The sequence below is a fragment of the Falco rusticolus genome, chromosome 1, assembly GCF_015220075.1.
Source record: "Falco rusticolus isolate bFalRus1 chromosome 1, bFalRus1.pri, whole genome shotgun sequence".
Classification (NCBI taxonomy): Eukaryota; Metazoa; Chordata; class Aves; order Falconiformes; family Falconidae; genus Falco; species Falco rusticolus.
Genome location: NC_051187.1, coordinates 92334764 through 92354578, shown reverse-complemented (window position 1 = coordinate 92354578; position 19815 = coordinate 92334764). Strand labels below are relative to the sequence as shown.

General features: G+C 39.4%; 2 protein-coding genes across 7 annotated transcripts in view; one reads left to right on the top strand and one right to left on the bottom strand.

The window, feature by feature from the left end:
* The window catches only part of FAM184B (family with sequence similarity 184 member B), a 46991-nt gene extending 30638 nt beyond the window's left edge, over positions 1–16353 (top strand). For 2 of the 6 annotated variants that reach the window (XM_037389999.1, XM_037390034.1), the window contains 8 exons: positions 4427–4639; positions 5876–6029; positions 7148–7260; positions 7678–7862; positions 11386–11503; positions 11659–11763; positions 12474–12679; positions 14106–16353. In XM_037389999.1, coding sequence (XP_037245896.1) covers positions 4427–4639; positions 5876–6029; positions 7148–7260; positions 7678–7862; positions 11386–11503; positions 11659–11763; positions 12474–12679; positions 14106–14196 — 1185 coding nt within the window. In that variant the 3' untranslated portion in view covers positions 14197–16353. Of the gene's footprint in view, positions 1–4426; positions 4640–5875; positions 6030–7147; positions 7261–7677; positions 7863–11385; positions 11504–11658; positions 11764–12473; positions 12680–13409 lie in introns of all 6 variants that reach the window. The other 4 variants (XR_005104572.1, XM_037390022.1, XM_037390012.1 and 1 more) reach the window with 4 other exon arrangements.
* Positions 16349–19227, bottom strand: MED28 (mediator complex subunit 28). The gene is made up of 4 exons (XM_037390055.1): positions 19028–19227; positions 18865–18931; positions 17155–17267; positions 16349–16696 (listed from the first exon to the last, which is right to left on the bottom strand). Exons 1-4 carry the CDS (start codon positions 19187–19189, stop codon positions 16499–16501), a joined length of 540 nt encoding a protein of 179 aa, XP_037245952.1. The 5' UTR covers positions 19190–19227; the 3' UTR covers positions 16349–16498.
* Between the last annotated feature and the right edge of the window lie 588 nt (positions 19228–19815).

Below are 19815 nucleotides of genomic sequence, written 5' to 3'. Positions count from 1 at the left end.
TTATTGCAACTGTAAATATAAACATAAATAATTATGAAGTAGTATATATCATGCCATAAGTTATGTTTACAACACCATAGTAGGTATGAACAGATACATTAAGAAACATTTTGGTGTATCTTGGAATCTAACAGTGCTCCCAAAAAGGAGGAAATGCTCCCTCTGAAGAGAAATTTTGTATTTTAATTGGTAGTCTAAAAGTTACTTTCTGAACACCAATTACTTAGCAGTATTTCCAGGGAAGTGAAATAATACCAACTTATAATACTTTCCTTCTATAAATATGTGAATATTTACAGCCAAGTAACCACTATTTACTATGCAACATTATGTTTCACAGAGAGTATGATTCCTGGCTGGGAACCTTTGCAATGGCTCAGCCCAGATCTTCTGCTTCAGAGGTTAGGCAGTGTGCTGTCACTAATCCAGTTCTAACCTGGATACAATTTCAGATCTAAAAATAGCTTCCTTGGCTGCATAAGACACATTTTTGGTTGGGCTGACATAGACAGAGCACTATGCAGAGTAGGCGGAATCATGATAATTTCATATCTCTGGGGATGCACATCAAAGTGGCAGTATTTCTGTATTAATGAGTTTTTTCTGGATAGAGAAATCATACTCACACCTGTTTGGTCCTTTGGAAGGAAGAATGTGAGATCCTGTGTGGGTTGAATGCTAATTCATTAGAGTCCTCCAGTTCCTTGCTTTTACACTGTAAGATCTCTTCAGCATGTTAAAGGGGCTATTCTGAAATTGGAAGGTATGTAAAATGGAAGTGCAGGCATCACATTGTCATGATACATCTTTGAACAATGCCAGCACAGGAATGCCCAGGGCTTTGATGGATCTTGGAGGTACCACGTAGCAGCAGTAGAGGTGTGCATGATGTGTTCCTACCTGTCCCTCTGGTCAGGAATTGCCGTAAATTAGGAAGGCAGTTAACTCTGAACTTAACTGACGTAACTGTGAAATAAGCCTAAAGACAACAGTAAAATATAATCTCATTATTATGTTGTTACTTCTTATACCATGTTACTGTTTTGATGACATCATAGTATGTATAAAACCCTGTAGCATTTAGGTGCCTTATTTTGACTCTGAACAAATTCTCAATTGTTGTGACTCTTCTATAATACATCAAAAGTCACTTTAAAGTCTTTTATATAAATTCAACCCCTAGCAATGCATTGAGAAACTCAGATCTTTCTACTTAAAAGATATAGGAAGTCAAAATATTCTCTCTGATTCCAACTTTAGATGTTGCCTTTCAGATTTCACAGTTCTTACATACAATAAATAAAAGGAAAGAGCAGGCATAAGATAGACTTCAGGTATTCAAAATGCTTGCAAGCACAGTGAATTAAAATAATCAAAGTAGAAGTCAAATGGGGAAGCCAGCTGTGATGGCATGCACAGCCTTATACTTGCCCAGTATTTTTACCCATGGGCTGTCATAATCTGAGAGGTACTTCTTCAAAAGAATCAAGCCATCCTTCCCAGGAGAAAGACAGTAATTATGGTTAGAAAAGAATGAAACTTGAAAGACTTTTGAAATATTTCAAAACTTATCTGTCATCTTTTAGTAATAGTTGTTCACATTTTCTTTACTTGGAAGACAGTGGGAGGCAAAATCAGCTGTCATGAGAAAGGGCAAGTGCAAACATAACCCTGAAATTTGGAAAGAATTCAACAGAGCCTAGAAAAATACTGTTGCCTAGAGCTTACACTGAGGATTGCTATTGGTTGCATCTTTAAGACCACTTTATGCAATTCTGGTGGATAAAAATGAATTAGTAATGGTATCAGAGGTACAGGTTTTTTAAGAGGTTTTATTTTGCAGCAGGGAGACATTCTAAAACACAAAATTACACAAAGTTGCTGGTTTGCTAATAGTAAAAGATGCCAAATAGATTTTGGACTGATGTGAATTGGTATAGATTCATTAGCTTAAATGTTGCTTTACCAATTTAAACAAATTGAGGGTCTGGCTATCTGTTTTGAAGTAATGAAACAGAATAAAATGCCTAGGCACTGCAAAATAGTCCAGAGAAGGATTTGCAGTGGTGGATTTGAAAGCCCTTTTAATAGAAAGACTGGAGGAGGAAACATGATGGGATGGAAATGCTTGTTTCTTAACCTCTAGTATGTTAGAAATAGCAGGATTCTTGAGAAATTTGTGTTTGTATACCTAATATATTTATGTAGGTCTTTTTCCCTAAATCACTGAAAAATAATTTTTTAGAAATACTTTTCCATCTGATTTCTTACTACTATATATTCTCTGTTGCTACCAATTTACTGCTTAGCCTATTTGCAGTCAGTATGGTCTTATGTTTTATGTTAGTAGTGCTTTGAACCAATAATTGCCTATGAAGACAGTCTGAAAGGTTAATAATGTGAACACAGCTGAAGTTTATATATACCGCTTTTCATCTTTCCTGCCTGGATGAATATTAAATTTGCAAAAGAAATACTCCAAGCGACATTTTTCCCATTTCCAATTTTTCTATTAGAAAATATACTTGCTGCTCTTCTGGCACATCCTTTTCACTCATTGGCTTACTTTCAGGAAGCCCAGAAAAAAAATGCATGCCTGAGTGTAGTAATGCTAATGCATATTACACCAGCCAATACAGGGGACTGCATTAAGTGTTTAAAATCAAAGGTTAGTTTTATAAGGAACTACAGTACCTAAAAACTTCGGTATTTCCTTTCTTTATATAGGAAAACATTGGCTTGAGTTCAATAGGTGTTAAGACAAAGTACAGAAGCCAAAGAGCCCCTTTGGTTAGATCTTATGATTCACCACTTATTTTTCAAAAAAATAATAAAAATTGCAGCAGCTCTGGAAACAAAAGTATGGTTGGCAAGTGGCACTGGCATCTGCCTGTTCTTGGAGTGTATATAGGCCACAGATAGATCCAATCACACAGACACGATAAAGACAATTAATGTTTTTCATTAAGAATAATATTTAGCAACTATTCTTGACTAGTTTGTTCAGACAGATTTCTTTGTGTTTAATTGGATGACACAACAGAAGAAGCCAGGAAACAACTGGATGGCTAGTTAAACTCAGTCTGGGGCAGCTGAAGCTAGGTGCTCTTTCAAATTTACTACTCAGATCAATTTGGTTTGATAGCATCAGTGAAATTAAAATGTGCCATGTTGGTCTGAAATTGTTTAAGGAGTGGTAAAACTAATCATTCATTTTCTGGCCCTTAAAAGAGAATAAAATAAAAAAACTGCTTGATTCACAAAACACTAGGTGAAGGAATGTTTGTTTTCTTATCTGCCAACCTAGCATTCCCATGATGTGTGGGAGACCTGGGCTTGATTTGGTTTTGGTTTGGGGTGTTTTTTTTCTGTCAGCTTTCTCACTATTTAAAGAGCCTCCTTGTCACTGGGTTGTAGGATAAAACAAGGTGAGCTGCAGCGTGTCACCTGTTGCCACTTCTTCACTTGTATATTAAGTTGTCATTGGACAACCTAGGCCTTCATCACTTGGGTAACTGCCCTAGTTGCCTTTGTATGCACATGGACGTACTGTCTTGTTTTCTCAGGTTTTCTGTGCCTCCATGCTTCCTTTCTCTCTCACACACACAAAGTAGAACCACTGCTGCCACCTCATCTTCTCCAGTGTTCTGTGAATAAAGCCATTTGTCTTCTTGCAAATGATGAAATAATTTAAGTTTTAAAAACATTGAATTCAGTCTGGAGGAAATATTTTAATTTTTCATCTTGGTGTGTACATTCAAAAATATTTCCTTTGGATTATTTGACTAGAAGTTTTATTGATTGCTTGGTTTGGCCACCAGATAGGAGGAAGTCAACTGCCCAAGCTGGTAGCTTTGCTGAAGAGATTTTTAACAAAATTCACCTCTGCTTGCAGATTCCTGTCATGTCTAAATACAGTTCTAGATCTTAGAACATGGGAAATATCATTAATAAAGCTGAGGATCTTCGGAGTTCAAACATAGCACACTGTACCCCATCTAGTAAAGGAAATCCATGTTAATTGTCATAGTAGTATGGCCCTTTGTAAGCAAGCCATTGGAAGGGCTTCAGAGGGAAACTGAAGTACAAGATCAGTGATGATCAGTAATGACCTCCACCAATTAATTGGAGAAAAGGAACCTGACTTGTGGATTTGAAGTGAAGGACAAACTCTGGAGGGAGCACAGTAGTTCTGCAACCATAAGTCTACTAAAAAATGGAACTGGTTCTTTCTTGTAGCTGCTTACAAGGTACAGAAATCAGATTTAGTAAAGGAAGTTATGTAGTTCTCATGATATATGTGTATGTTCGAGTAACAGGTTTTGAGTTATCTCCGCAGCACATGAAGTCCACGAACATTTGTGTTTCATATGAATAGTGTTTACACAGAAACAAATCATCTCCTGCTGACTTACTTTTCTGGAAGGTGGCTCAGCTGAAGCAAATACTAGACCAACAAGCAAATGATTTCAAGGAGTCACTGAAGAAACATAATGTACAGTCCAACAAGGAAAAAGAGAAGCTTTTGCAGGATCTTCAAAGCACCATTAAAGAAAACCAGAATGTTAAACTGCAGCTGGAGGCATCGCATCAAAAAGTCTTAAAAATGTTGGAGAAAAGCAAAAATCAGGAACTAAAGGTCAGTTTATGATATACTAGTGTAAAAACATATTTGTGGGATAAACCATATTAGCTAGAGCTGATTATCAAAACTCAGTTATCTCCAGTTATCTTAATGATGGGTTGCCATTGTTGCACATAATGAATTAATTCTGTGATTCTGAAACCTCATAATCTTCAGGTAGTTGGTTTATTTTTTAATTTCAACATTTGAACTTAGAACACAATGTGAATGAAGTAGTTTCACAAAATAATATAGCCTACCATCTACAGATAGGCTGCAATGAATACAAGCTCCTCTAGCTGTGTTTTTGTTTCAGAAATACAAGGGGATTCTTAAGTGTATTATTAACAAGACTTAGTTGTATTTTTTTCATCCATTTTTAATTTATACATAAACACTTCAAAAGAAGTATAATAGACATGTATAATGATATGTATTGCCTTACATACCTTCAAGAAGTCAGTTCTGTAAGTGGAAAACCAAAGCTTTTAAAGGTTCAAGTAGATTTATTTCAGTGACAAAATGTTAATGCAATACATTGAGGTTCTACAGAATGTTGTTGTTTGAGGGGGAAAAAAACACACCTTAAAAAATGTACATGTGATTGTGACATGGAGTTCTGATATTCCTATTGATATCACACACCTTAGAGGAAAACTGCTTATAAAACATAAGTGAACCCACTCTAAGTAGAGTTAAATATCTTGTTTATATATTCAGAATAAAATCCCAGCTATAACAAAACCCAGCTGAAGTTAGTAAACTGGTAAAAATGAAACTAACCGTAGGAGTTTGCTTTCAGAGCAACTGCTCTGTCATTTTCAGTGTATCAGCAGCACTTCTAATGAAATGGAAGTTTTAACTAAGAACAATACAAGGAAAGAGAGAAGCCTTTGTCTGACACATTGTGATAAATAATTACATACAGGTCAGATCTGGGGGGCTTTGTATGTTTAATAATAAAATACCATTCTACTGTCAAATAGTGCAAAGATGTCAATGTTATTATTTCATGATGTACAACAAATCTAATAGATGGTATCTTGATAATTTCTCTTGTACCTATCAAGTGTTATTTTTTAACTTCAGCTCATTCTTGTGTTGATGAAATGTCATTCGAAGTGGTGATGCAAATAAAAGTTCTACAATGAAAGACCAGATTCACCCTGACATTACAAGTGAAACAAGAAGGTGATAAAGAGGCTCCAACTACTCTGGTGTTTTTTTTTGGGGGGGTACTCTTGCTTACAGGAGGCAGAAGAACGTTTGAAAAAGGAATTTAATGAGACTTTCAAGATCCAACATCAGTCTCATAAGCTGGAAATACAAACCTTGGAAGAGAAAGCAAAGAAAGAATTACATGATGAACTTGAGCAGATACAGAAGCAGCAAAACCTGTTGCTAGGTATAATTGCTCATAACACACAGCTCCTACTGCTTGATTAGATCCTGAGAAGCACTGACTTTCCTCCCATTCACTGTCTTTCCCATCTTCTGGAAACTGGGGTCTTTGTGAATCTCCTTATCCATACCCTTCAGTTTCAGCAATGCAGACTTAATATTTGTTAACCTAGCTCTCAACAGAATGTTGTTGGGAGAGTACTCTGGTGTACAACATTCAAGTATGCATTATCAGGTATATTAAATTGCAATATTGTAGTTAGTGTATATGACTTCCCTCTTTCTTTCTCTGATGCAAAGAGTTGCTGTATGTAGTTCAAGTCTGTTCTGTTGAGTCCAGTTGCTTCATATGTATTGTTCAGTCAGGTTAGAAAGTTCCCTGAACTGCCAAGAACTAAACAGAACACTGCATTACAAGGACCAGTAATATCTCCAGGTTTGAACTCAGCTTATTAAAACTTATGTATAAAAGGCTTTTTAATTAAAATAATAAATTGAAAGTACTTTTAAGTACAAACTGGATTTTCTTCTCGGGTTTTTTTCCAGTAATTCAAATTTGCTAGAAAGGTCTGTTGCTCTTTAAAGTTTATATATTCAATAGATAAACTCAGTTCTTCAAGAAAAATTATAAGAACACAATAGAGAGTACTTTTCTCCTTGTACTTGATCCATCCCAAAACTTGTACCCGATATAAACAAAAACTGCAGTATATAATAGGTTTGCTTACGTAAGTGTTGTACTCTTAACACAACCAGAGCTCTCCTCCATCTGTCTTATGGCCCTTCATAAAACACCAATGGACTTAACAGGGAAGCTTAGGGTGCTCCAGTGAAGTTCAAGGTTAGAAGAAGCAACTATAGTGATTTAGTCTACAAAACAACTGCCACAGAATTACCTCTCTGGTTCTGACGTTGAATCATTGCTATTGTAGCTCCATATCTTCCTACTATGGCTCAATTGAGTTACTTCTTTAATAGGAGGCCATTATTCTTAATGGCAAAGGAATTGAGGAACAAGGCAAACTGTAATTATTAAAGTTTTAATATATATTGTCTATATCTACTTTCCCCATCCAGCTGGCTTCTGACTGCCTTAATGATTGTCTGTCTGATTGTTACCAGGATCTCTAAGGGTGGAACTCTCTGAGCAACAAACATTGTGCAGTAATCTCAAGAAACAAATAGATGAACTCCAAATGGAGCTGAGGAGTGTGAGGACACTGAAGAAGCAACAGGCAAGATTGCAGTTCCTACTCCATTGCCATGTTGTGTTTTGCGAAAGCAATAGTATGAGATTCTGTCTTCAGAGACTGTAAAATTGTAGTCTCTTACAGAAATGGAATGGGTTTCCTTCCCTTATGTCCCACTTTAAAATGTTTGCATTGTTTATCATCTTTTCCCTATGGGCAGGCTTTTTTTCCATTTAAAGATCAGAATGTACAACATGAGTAAATGAATGTTACAAGAAAATAAATTTTGTAGAGATTATAAAATATGTTCAGGAAGTTTTGATCGCAGATTTTGTCTTCCGCGTAGGATTGCACATATAATTGAAAAATCAGTTCACAAAAATTCAATGCACACAATACCAGTGAGATCTTCATGTTAAATGATAAGAGGCTGTGAATAACTAAATTTGACCTTTTTCTTAGGAAGGAAGTAGCCAGAGCCAGATCAGATCTCTTCATGATGAACTGGAAAAATGTCAGAGTGAAATTTCCAAACTCAAGAAAGAGAATTTACTTTTGAAGGACACAATGGAGCTGCTCAGTGCTGAATTGGAGTTGCAGAAGCAAGAAGCTGCACAGCTTCAGGACAGGGAGAAACCGCACAGAAGGTTTGCTTTAAATTCTCACTTTATAGTGCTGCCTAGAGATTCAGTAAGAATGCCAGCATCAGAGGTGTTCTGAATGTGATGAGTGTCAGAATCTCTCCTTTCTAAAGCACTAATTTTAGAGGTTGGGAGTTTTGTGAAAGCTGTAGTTCATTTCACATTTCTCTCCAACCATAATAAAAGCATTTGAACTAATTGTTCGTTACATGACACAGAGAAATAGGTCCAGTGTAGCCCCACAGGAGTGACTTGAGAAAATCTGTGTAATGTCAGCCTTTGAAAGGCGCAGGAAGGCATAACTCCCAAACTCACCCGAGAGCTATTAAAAAAATACAGAAGTCTGAGAATAAATACAAGTTTTTTATACATACTTTTGGTAGGTGAAACCAACGGGTTGTTAACTCTAAAGGGGATACTTGAGAATTCTGTGTGTACTCTCCAAGACTTTTTTTTTGTTGTAATAGCCAGCTTTGCACTGGGGGAATAAGGGAGTGGTAGAGGACACTGACAGTGCCTCTGGGCTGATGGCAGCCTAGAGCTGTAATGTGCTGTCAGGGCACAGCTGACTGTCGTCTTGGCTGTCTTGTAGCAGGTGGGCCACATCCTTGTAGTGTAGCCACAGGCTTGGAACACATGTTGCATTGCAGAAATAACAGTCTTCCCATGTGCTTACACAAAAAAGTGCAGGACTTAACGTTTTTTACGTGGGAGACAAGGCTGGGGTTCACTGTCCAGTGCTGTTGAATCCTTTGAAATTGCTGGATGATCGTACTTAACACATTGGCTTTGCAAAGAGATTGAGGGATCTGGCGTGTGGGTATCTTTCAATTCATTTCTGCAATGTGTAGATGTAGAATGTATGCCCCTAACTACTCAAGCTGTATATATAAAAGGATTTCTGAGGAGTATACCCTTAAAGGAATCTTATGTCCTATATAGTCTAAATAAAAGCACTCAGGGGATAGTGTCTTTTGGCAGGCTGTCAGAGTGGCCAGAGTAATTGTTGCTATCTACTAGTCAGCAGAGATTAAAGAATGAGAAAGAAACTTGTTTTTTTTCCTTTGCACTCTTTGGAGACTTACTTGAAAGTGACTTTCATTTCAAGGTTTTGAAACAAGATCAATAGAAAAAAATTGCAAACCAGAGTTTCATCAGTGCCGTCCAACTGCCTTGAAGGAATTTAGGGCCTCTGTTCATGAAGAGAATTATTCACATGTCAGTGATGAGGTCTAAAAAGCCTCAAATGATAAAGCTGCTGGGCTGGAGGATAATCTTTACAGGGGATAAATGGTGTAGCTCTACTACAGTAAGCATTTGAGAAGGAAGCATTAATGGAAATTATGTAAGGAGCAATCCTTCAAATAACAGGAGGTAGAACCAAAGAGGTCAAATTGTCCTAGGCACCTGATACAGGCTGCTCTGAAATTAACCCATGGAAGGTCTGGAACATTAACTTGCAGCTCCTGTTTTGCTTTTGCACAACCAATAATTTGTGTAGAGGAATAGTTAAATTGGTGAGTGCATATAAATAACAGCTTTTTTACTGTTACTTTAGCAACAGTGACCTTGTCTTATGCTATATAATTGTTTCTGATTTGAAAGCTGGTAGTGGGTTGTTACTTGCATGTATATGCATTTTATAACCAATTTTTTGAAATTACTATTCCTACTGTTGCCAAGCAAGTGAAAGGAATAATGTGCTTGAAGTAATTTCCATTTCCATTCTCTTGGATTGTGTGAATTCCACCATGAGTGGAATCCCTTTGCAAGGATTAGGGTGACAGCAGACAAAATTCTTTTTATGGGAAGAGAGGACAAGTCCAAAAATGTCTGCTCTAAAGAAGAGTTTATAATTCTACCCCTGGAGATCCATTTCAGGGATTCTGTGCCATTTTTACTCTTATTCTGCTTCTTATTTTCTGCCAAGTGTCAAATCAATGACTCCCATGGTTGTGCTCTAACTTCAAGGGCAGAAGCATTTCATGGGCCTTCTGGCCTTTTCTGAAGGATTTCACAAAAAAAGGGAAAGGGGCTTAGAAATACATTAAGAAGAAGGGGGAAAAAAAGGTCAACTGAATGTTCTGTGAAAATTATAATTGTTTACCTGCTGAGTTTGACATACTTGTTTAAATCAGTAAACAACAGAACAAAGGCTCTTCATTGAGTTAAGGAAAAAGTTTCTCCAAGGTTTAACAAAACAGCAAACAAAAGGCAACAAGCTAACAACAGTTCCTCAATATATGTCTCTTGATTTTGGGGTTGGTATCAGGAAGGAATGTTATGGCTAGGCTTGAAAAAATGTTAGGCACTTTTTAGTTTTCAGTTGATGGGGTTAATCAAATAGCAGGATCTTTCAAAATACATTGTCTGTTGAAGACAAATGTAGTTAAAGCCATTGTTACAATGTTTCTTACCTTCAATTTTTTTTTAAAAAAATATTTTTAGGATTCTGATAGGCACTATTAAATGTTTCTGATGCCATGGCATGATGAAATATGGCATCAAAGCCTCATGTTAAAATCCCAGAGATTTCAAAATAACTGTGGGGTTAAGTAGTTCTGTGGTGCTGCAGATTGTACAGGAGAGGCCCCTCAGAAATAATCCTTGTAATAATATATATCCCTTGAAGTCCTTTTCTCTTATCCCAACTGCATGCATAGGTCCAGAAGAGAGACCTTCTTGCATGTAAGGAGGTCTGAAACCATTCAGATGTTAAGATTTATCTTTATCTAAACTCTAAGATACACTAAATTAAGAGTGTAAGATTGAGGGGAGGGGTCCTCTCAAAAACGTTTACCCTTAACCAAAAAACCCCCACAAAAATGGTGGTTTGTATTCTGTAATACATTTCTCAGTATAGCAGGTGAACTTCATAGTACTCAGTTTCTCATGCAGCAAAATTAATTAACCTGGCTGATGAAATAATTTGTTTTCTCATGGGTCAATCAAATGTTGCCACACCATCTGTAAGACAGTGTAAGTTCTCATTTGAGTCTTTTCCCCTGACTAAGGCATTTAAAGAGCTGAACTCACACTACAAGATTAGATTTAGCATGTGTATCTAAGCCTCTCTTTTCGTGAAAGTTAGAGGAATTGAGTATTTCTGAGGCCTCTGTCAAATATGGTTGGAATTAGCCTGTGGATTCTGAAGTTACTGGGTCACAAAAGAGAACAAATAGGTGAATACAGACATGCATAGATACTGTGACAAACATTTTTTTCTTTAGGAAACTAGACTAGCAGTGTGGTGTGCAAGCTTGTTAGTATTTTACACCAGTAGTTGTATTTTACACTGGACAGGTGTAGTGGGTGGAACCCTGGTGGCGATTTATTTTGGAAATCCACATTATATACTTACGTCTAATCCATGTACAGATGCCAATTTTTTAAAAATGCTGTTATATCAGAAAGGCCTGACTATGTCCCTGTATTTTAGGTTTGGAATTTAGGGCAGAGTACAGCCCAGGTATCTCTTGAACCTGATTGGTCTGAGGAATGTTTTCTGGTCTGGATTTTTTTGGTACAGACTTAAAGAATTAGAAGAAAAATCAAGAAAGCGGGAGTCCAGATCACAAGATACACACCTTATAGGCTGCCTGCAAGATAAATTAAGCGGGAGAGAAGAGATTATCAAGCAGCTGGCAGTAAGATTTCCTTTTATATGTACATATACATTTTGAAATCTGTTGGAAGGCTCTGTTCAGTGTTTCACACATTGCTTCACACTGATTCTTTCTTTCTGTTCTGGAATACTTTCACAGATACATGTTTCCATGCACATAACTTTCTTTCCCCTCAGGAAGGAAGAAAATGTCAGTATTCACTTTTAGCCAGCACTCAAACTTACAGGACTCGATCATTTTCTTTCAACCCTAATACAGGATGCTTGACTCCTTCCGTGAAGGTAAGATGTGCAATGCAATTTAAATCACAAATGGTTTTATTGCTATTTGAATCATTCAGATGGTCAGGACAATAAAGGTCCTATTAATTTTTTATGGTAGTTATTCAGTAGAATTTTTTCTAGTAAGTCAACTACAGTCAGGTGCTGATTATAACATAAATTCTGTGGAAGTATAAGCGCACACAGACACAGGCGTTCAAGCAAATATAAACCACTAGAACCCCAAAGACATCGGTCTTCCACTGGCATAAGCAAAGCCATTGCTTGCAGATTTAGGAGCTGCTTGCAGATTTGGGAGTTGCTATCTGGGACATTGGATGCATCGAGGAAAATTATGAATCGTGTTTGGGCTGCTCAGGATTTGCCCTTTTGTCTTTCCAGCCCCTCTGTATGATAATTGTCTATAAATAGTCAGGGAAAGAAGGGAGGACAAGTTGGTGGCAAGCACCTGAGTTCTGCAAAACTGTTGGCTTTGATGTATCCAAAACATCAAGATCAAATACAGTTGTTTTAATTGGACTACTTAATCCATGGATCTTCACAGCATACCCTGAGAATTTATTTTAAATGCCTATAGAAAAAGAATTTTTCATTTTTTGGGTGCTCCTCACAAGGTATCTGGGAATGAGGTATTGTTGAGGTTTTATGGTATAAAGCGTAAAAAAAAAAAAATACTTGTGTGTAATGAAGTTCTCTGTTACAATAAAAAGCAGCAGAAGAAAACGGTTCAGGTGCCCAGTCGTGTTGTCAGTGTTCCGAACTTAGCTTCCTACGCAAAGAGCTTTCTGAGCTGTGACTTGAGATCAAAAGGAAGTGCTCCTCAAATAACAAAATCTACAAGCTTAGACCGGAGTCCTGGCTGCCTCAGGGTGGGCTCTCCATCAGCACAGTCCTCAGACAGCAGTGCTGCCACAAGGTATTTGTCCATTTTGCAGTGACTTGTGAGATAAATGAATTGGTGTTCAGAATCTTGTAGGCAATTCAAACATGTTAGACATTTGGAAGTAAACAATGACATAACGTTCCTGTTGTGCAGTGAGCTCCATGTGTTCAATTCTCTGCAGATAGGTCCCAGACTTTACTGCAGAAGTAGGCTGTGATCACTGCCTAGCAGAGCTTATGCTTGCAACCCTTTCTGGTACAAAAAAAAGGAAGGAGTTGCAAGTATTTCACCAAGAATGTAATTAACAGTGAACATGGCCGTTTAAAACTTTGGGCAACGTGTTTTCCTTCTTAGTTGTGTCCCCTTGCTTTGCACTTGGTAGATGTAGATGGCATACTTTTATTTAGGAGATATCTGAATGCATCTAGGCTAATCATTTGGCAAACGGTTAAGAGACAAAAATTGATCTGCAGATACTTTACTAAAAGCTTCTTAAATTGATGTTTTTTCTCTGGAAACCTTGAATTTTTCTTCAAACTTATGAGTTGTTATTTAAACATTTAGTGGTTTACAAACATCACTGAACTCTTGCTTCAAGGAATAGTTAAAAATGTATGTAGTTAACATTATACAGTTATAATGATAAATACTAAAAAGATGATCCTACCACTGTACTTCAGAACAAAAGCCAGCCTTCTCACCTGTCTCCCAGTGGAGATGTGTTATCCTGTGAACTGTGTGCTAGCGAGTTCTTTCCTTGAAGGCAGGTGGTGCTGACTGCTGCCAAAGACAATAACCCAGGACACAGGCGTGGATCCAGTTTGGCAATTACTACATCTTAAAAGCATTGTGTCATGCCAGATGACTGCCAAAGCAAATCAGATTTGTATCTTAAAGGGAAACATACAGGGAGACTGAGGGTAGGTTGGCTGCTCCTTACTTTTCTAAATTAATAAGTGAAGTTATATTTGCTACTAAAAGCTAACCAAAACCAATATACATGTTAAAAAAGCATCCTGAATGCTGAAAAATCAAGTGTAATAAGATTGCCAGTCAATATTCCCATCAGTCTTTCAGTTCCAGTTTTACCCTGCATTTTTAACAAATAAATTGTATTTCATATTTTTAAGAGTGAATTGCAGCTGCCATTCTCTGATTTTCAAGACTTCATATTCTTGAAGCATCTTTTTTTATTTTTTAGATGTCAAGAATTATGTTCAAACATTTCTACCTAGCTGTTTAGCTCTCCTTCAAGCTTCCCTTTGTGTTACTACTAGTGCTGTTAGCCCAGTTACCAGGCTAGCACACAGCGCACTAGAAATTGTAGCTGGCACCTTTTGGCCTCATCCAGTTCAAGTGAGCACAGATCCATTCATAAGATCATATGTTTTCACAGGACAAAAAAGTATTAAATATTGGTAAGATTGTAAGTGATGCTAATGCTTATTTGTTTGCACAGGACACATGGCAATGAACCACCGCAAACCAAAGATGACCAAAGCCAAGACCCTCAGCATCAGGAATGGTTTACTAAATATTTTTCATTTTAAATTATACTATTTCCATGCTTCTCAGAATTACTAGAAAAGCCGTTCCTGTTTTCTTTTAGGGAATGATAATCCAATATATGATTCAGGGGAAAAAAAAATAATATGTAATTTCACAGTAAATAATTAGGAATGACTGCACTCTCCTAATTTAATAAATATGGAGTTATAGGCATGGATTTAAGAAAAATGCAATTTTTTTAACAAACGGTAAAAAATGAAGTAAAAAGCAAAATTCTGGATACTGTTATGTGAAGACACTTTTAAATCTAGAGACTGTACCACTCCACAATTATGTTACATATGCAATTTTATCTCCGATATGTCCTGTCAGTCTGGCTTCAGCTGAAAAAAGATCTTACTTCTGTAGGTGATTTCTGTAAGTTTGCTTCATCAGCTGCTTAGAATAATTTCTGCATACAATAATGTAATTTTTTAAGTTTTTAATAGGTTTTTGCTAAACTTCTTTTAAGCTGTACAGCATGCAGAATACCTACAAGAATAGCATGTTTATAGCAGGCTCGTTTAGAAAGACTTTCTGGTTTGCTTAATAAACTGTTCTGTATAGTCAGTGCTGCAATGTAATATTCCTGTTGCACTTCAATACATATTTCAACCTGATAAATTAGGATAATATGTAAGTATGAACATTAAAACTTGCTTGTAAATCATCCATTTCTGTTTTGCAAAATAGTGCTAAGTTACGGTGAAGTGTGGAGTCAAGACTGATGCACTCGAGTTCCAGGTAACTGTGTACTTGTATGTTTTATCTCAATATTGTTCCTATGCCTATGCAAAGTGGGCATATGACTACGTTTATCAGATCATGCTAGCTAACTCATTACTGGGAGGAAAGACACCCATGAGAAGTTAGCCCTCAGGGAATTGGGCCACCAGCAGTCTATAAAGTTTAAGATAGGATAGTTCATCTTCAGCTGCTGGACAATTTGAATCCCCATTTAATTTCAACCAGCAGAGCCCAGCTATGTAACAAATTCTGCGTGTGTGAAGAGGCACATCTCCAGCCTAACCTCCTCTTAAACAGCAAGAACTGTGCCAACAAATGCAAGAACTTAACTATAAAACACCACTCACAGGTGGTAAAAAGATGACAGAAGGGGCAGACTGCTTCTACAGACCAATACTTTCATCCCAGCCATCTAGTGTATTTTTCCTAGATGAACTGCTTGCTTTGGAAGATTCTGACATCAGATTTGCCAAAAAGATTCTTTTTATACATGTAATCAAGAAGGGGATAAAATGGTATACAGTGAGTAACACGAGTATCCATGAGAGGATCAGAAACGTATAGGGCTAAGTTTTTTGTTAAGAGTTTTTATCCACTCTTGCCCCAAAAACTTTGAACCACGCTAGAACGTTCAGTACACAATTACTAATTCTGATCTCCAGGGTTACAGTATTCTGATTAGTTAACTCCATCCCCTAAAAGATGTCCCTAGAAAGTAGCTTTCCTGGCTATATGGATGAATTAAGCTCATTGCCTAGTAATACAGAGACAGGACTCCTTTGCTATTTCTACCTCCAAAATCTTTTTTTTTTTTTTCTACATTTAAATTACTAAATAGCGTACCCCACTACAAGCTAATTCTCTAGACTGGACAGTGCTGATGACCCAACATGTACACTAAGCGGTCTTTATTTTGGGGGTAGGTATGTTGGACAATCTCTACACTAGCCTGACAGAACACCACTAACATTGGGCCTGCAGTACCTAACCCCCAAGGGTGCATTTTGCAGTTTCATTTCATCCTACAAGAATCAAATTCTTATATCCCAAGACCCCTTCATAAAGTGAGCAAAACCCCAGTAGAGATGGACAATTCCCTTCAAAAAAACATACACTCTTGATCTGACCTAGATACAGACAAATCTAAAAGTGTTTCTACAGTGGTACTTATTGATAATTACTGGATCAGAAAACATTTAAATCTTCCAGCAAAATCAAACAGTAATCTTTGCAAGTATTTTCATCATACCAGCAAAGATATAGTTTGGGGAAAGCTAGGGCCACCCTTTCTGGAAGGAACAGGATGCATTCTGGAAAACACACTTCTACCAGAAAGCATCCTGAATAGCAACTCTGTATATTTTCCACTGAAGAATAAAACCAATCCATGTGTCTGGGGAAAGCAAAAAAAACCCGAAAAAAGGGTAATTTATTTTGCTTAACTATCTTAACTATTTATATTTGTAGTACAAATTACATTATACAAAAAGCATACAAAGTAAAAAGAACATCACTGCTTTGCATTGTTGAAAATACTCAGCTATGTAAAACCAAAGATCATGTTTGCTTCATTGGAGCAGGAATATTAGCAGATGCTTGTTCTAGGTAAGCTAATGGACCCTGAGGCATTTCTGCAGGCTTTTTGTGCTGTACACTGATATCTTCCAGGACCTGTTGCCATTGTCGCAATTTACTCAAATGCTTCTGAATTAATGCTTCTTTTCTCTGCAATTCATTTCTTAATTCTGAAACATCCTACGGATCAAAAAATCTGTATTAGTAAACAGACAATATTCATAAGAACAACCATCTCACATGAAGAGCATATAATTTTTTTTAGCTTGAGTTTTCAAACTGATCTTATAAGGATTCTAATACTGGAAAATTATCTAATGAAACAGAGGAAAAGCACTGCGAGTACACCAGTTCCATTCCCCTATGTCACATATTTCAGAAATCGTTACTTCCAGTAAAATTTGACTAACTAGTTTGTTTCTTCCAATGAAACTACCGTCTGTGTTCCAATACTCCACAGAGCAGCAGGCAACCAGCTTCTCCAGGTTCATGGTGAGAGCTATGTTAACAGTCAAGTTCTACCAACTTAAGATCAGCATCATGTTGAGAAACCCAAAATTAGCATGAATAAGGTGATCAGCTGCACTGGTACAGCTTATCTGATCTAGAACAACCGAGGTAAATTAATTTAAACGTACCTCTTTAATTACTTGCTCTGGTTTCTGGACTGACAGCTGCAGTCTTTTTTGTAGAAAAAAGCACTCTGTTTGTCTTGCAACATCCAGAAACTTCTGGATGCACTGATCAACACCTAAACATAAAATAACAAAACAGAAAAAATAGATTCCAAAGAACAAGCTGTCAGGCTGATACTGGTCTGAAAGAAAATCTTCAGATTTACTAAAATGATGTCTTTGTAAAACAAGGATGTGCAATAAAATGTTGCTTGGCAAACTTTCAGAACTTCTTTTAAAGATGCAAGACAACAACTCTTTTCCCCAAGTTTTATTACATTTTTTACTATGAAAAAGAGTGGTAAAATAAATTTGTGGAACTTGGTTGAACAGAGAAAACATTTCACTGCACACCCAAGCAACAAACTCAGTGTAAGATTCTAAAATATGGGCATATTTAGGAGAATATTCTGTGTTCGCCTATTATGCACTACTGTTTTGATAACAAAAACTGTCCCATTCCAGTATATGAATATGACCCAATATCCAGATAGCTGTTTTCAAAATAGCACTTAAGAATCAACTTCAAAAAATTTTCAGAGAAAAGTACACTTCTGAACAGTAGTCAATGGCTATTTTTTAACTTCCCGTTCAGTGTGAGTTACACCTCCCACAGAGGTGCCTGTCATACAAGTCTTAAAACTTCGCTACTAAACCATCTAGGCTTTCCATTCCCACCATTTATTATTGGTTCATATAGCTTCCTAATGTATCACATTAGCTTCCTACTTTTTGAACCATTTATTTCACTGCACGTTAACGTAATCCCACACAACCCCAGGAGCCTGCTGGCACTCAGGCCTTTCCACAAGACCCTGATCATTCCTGGGTGGCTTCCCTTCCATGGGAGCCTCCCACTGCTGTGAACAGTGTTCCACCTGGGAATCACGGAATGATAAAATCATTTAAGTTGGAAAAGACCCTTAGGATAGTCTAGTCCAACCATACACCCAACACTGCTAAACCTACCACTAAACCATGTCTGTTAAGTGTCACATCTACATGGCTTTCGAGTATCTCCCAGGATGGTGACTCAAGCACTTCCCTGGGCAGCCTGTTCCAGTGCTTGACTGCCCTTTCAGTGAAGAAATTTTTCCTAATATCCAATCTAAACCTCCCCTGGCGTGACTTGAGGCCACTTCCCCTTGTTCTACCACTCGTTACTTGGGAAAAGAGACCAAACCCTACCTTTCAGGAAGCTGCAGAGAGCAATGAAGTCTCCCCTGTGCCTTCTCCTCTCCAGGCTAAACCCCCATTCCCTCACCCGCTCCTCATCAGACTTGTGCTCCAGACCCTTCACCAGCTTCGCTGCCCTCCTCTGGACACGCTCCAGCACCTCCATGTCTTTCTTCTAGTGAGCGACCCCAAACTGAGCACAGTATTCCAGGTGCAAGCGACACCAAGTTACGCCAGAGTCATTATTCAAAGACCCTGAAGTAGTTTCTAAACCTCTTTTGGCCTCAAATGACAAGGCACATACACCCCTGGCAAAGCCCAAATGCATCTGCAACACAAGTTCTACGGGAAGCAGAGCCCCCGATCTGCCACCCCAGCCGAGCCCCGCAGCACTCGAGGCCTGCAGAAAAAATGCGTGGCGCATGCAGGGCTCCGGGGAAAGCCGAGCCGCAGCACTGCCGAGCGGTCGGGCGAGCCCGGCACCCCCCGGGGCCTCACCGGTGCGGATCTCCTCCTGGTCCGTGCCGTTCACGTAGTCCTGGCTCACCAGCGAGGCGAAGCAGGCCTGCGAGAGAGGGCAGCGCGGCGGTCAGAGGGCCGCGGGGGCCGGCGCCGTGAGGGCAGCGCCCACCCGCGGCCTCCCCCGCCCCGGCCCGCGCACCTCGAACGACGCCTCCAGCTCGTCCACGAGCGTGTTGTTGGGGTTGCGCGGCCCTGTCGGAGGCGGGATGAGGCCAGGCGGGCCAGGCCCGCCGGGAGGCCCCGGCGGCGGCGGCGGCCCCGGAGGCTGGTTAGTGAACATGCCGCTCAGCGCGCCCGCCATGGCGTGCCCTGCCGGCCGAGCCGCGGCCGCGCCTGCGCCGGGAACCGAGGGCGGGAACCGAGGGCGGGAACCGAGGGCGGGAACCGAGGGCGGGAACCGAGGGCGGGAACCGAGGGCGGGAACCGAGGGCGGGAACCGAGGGCGGGAACCGAGGGCGGGAACCGAGGGCGGGAACCGAGGGCGGGCCCGCCCCAGCCGCCTCAGCGTCAGCCGCCCGCCCCGCCCGCCGCCGGCCGGTCCCTCAGCCTGCCGGGCAGCGCCTCCGCCCGAAGCGGCAAGGAGGCGCGGCGGGGCGAGCAGAGCCACCCTCTCCCGCCCGGGCCTCGCCGGCTTCCAGCCCTCCAGCCTGGGAAAGCACCGGCTCCGCAGCGTCGGTTACACAGCCGCCTTTAACACACCCACCCGCGGGCCTGGGTCCCCACCCTCTCCAGAAAACATCACCCCATGGCGTGTTAAATCTGTTTGACGTTCGAACTGATTCAGGGCCACATGTCCCTGCCTGGAGCCTGACAGCCGCACACCAGGAAAGGGGGGAAAGAGCAGGGTGACAAATGATGGGAGATAGTGGCAGGTTCCCCCTCAAAAACCCACCAAACGCCGAATTCCCTTCATTAGTTTTTGTAAAA

Bases quoted from the DNA above. Each gene is read 5' to 3' on its own strand.
- MED28 (XM_037390055.1), bottom strand. From the start codon at position 19,189: ATGGCGGGCGCGCTGAGCGGCATGTTCACTAACCAGCCTCCGGGGCCG. The intron at 18,932-19,027 runs GTGCGCGGGCCG...CCTCTCTCGCAG, and splicing joins AGCTGGAGGCGTCGTTCGAG to GCCTGCTTCGCCTCGCTGGT. The intron at 16,697-17,154 runs GTACGTTTAAAT...TTTGATCCGTAG, and splicing joins CAGAGCAAGTAATTAAAGAG to GATGTTTCAGAATTAAGAAA.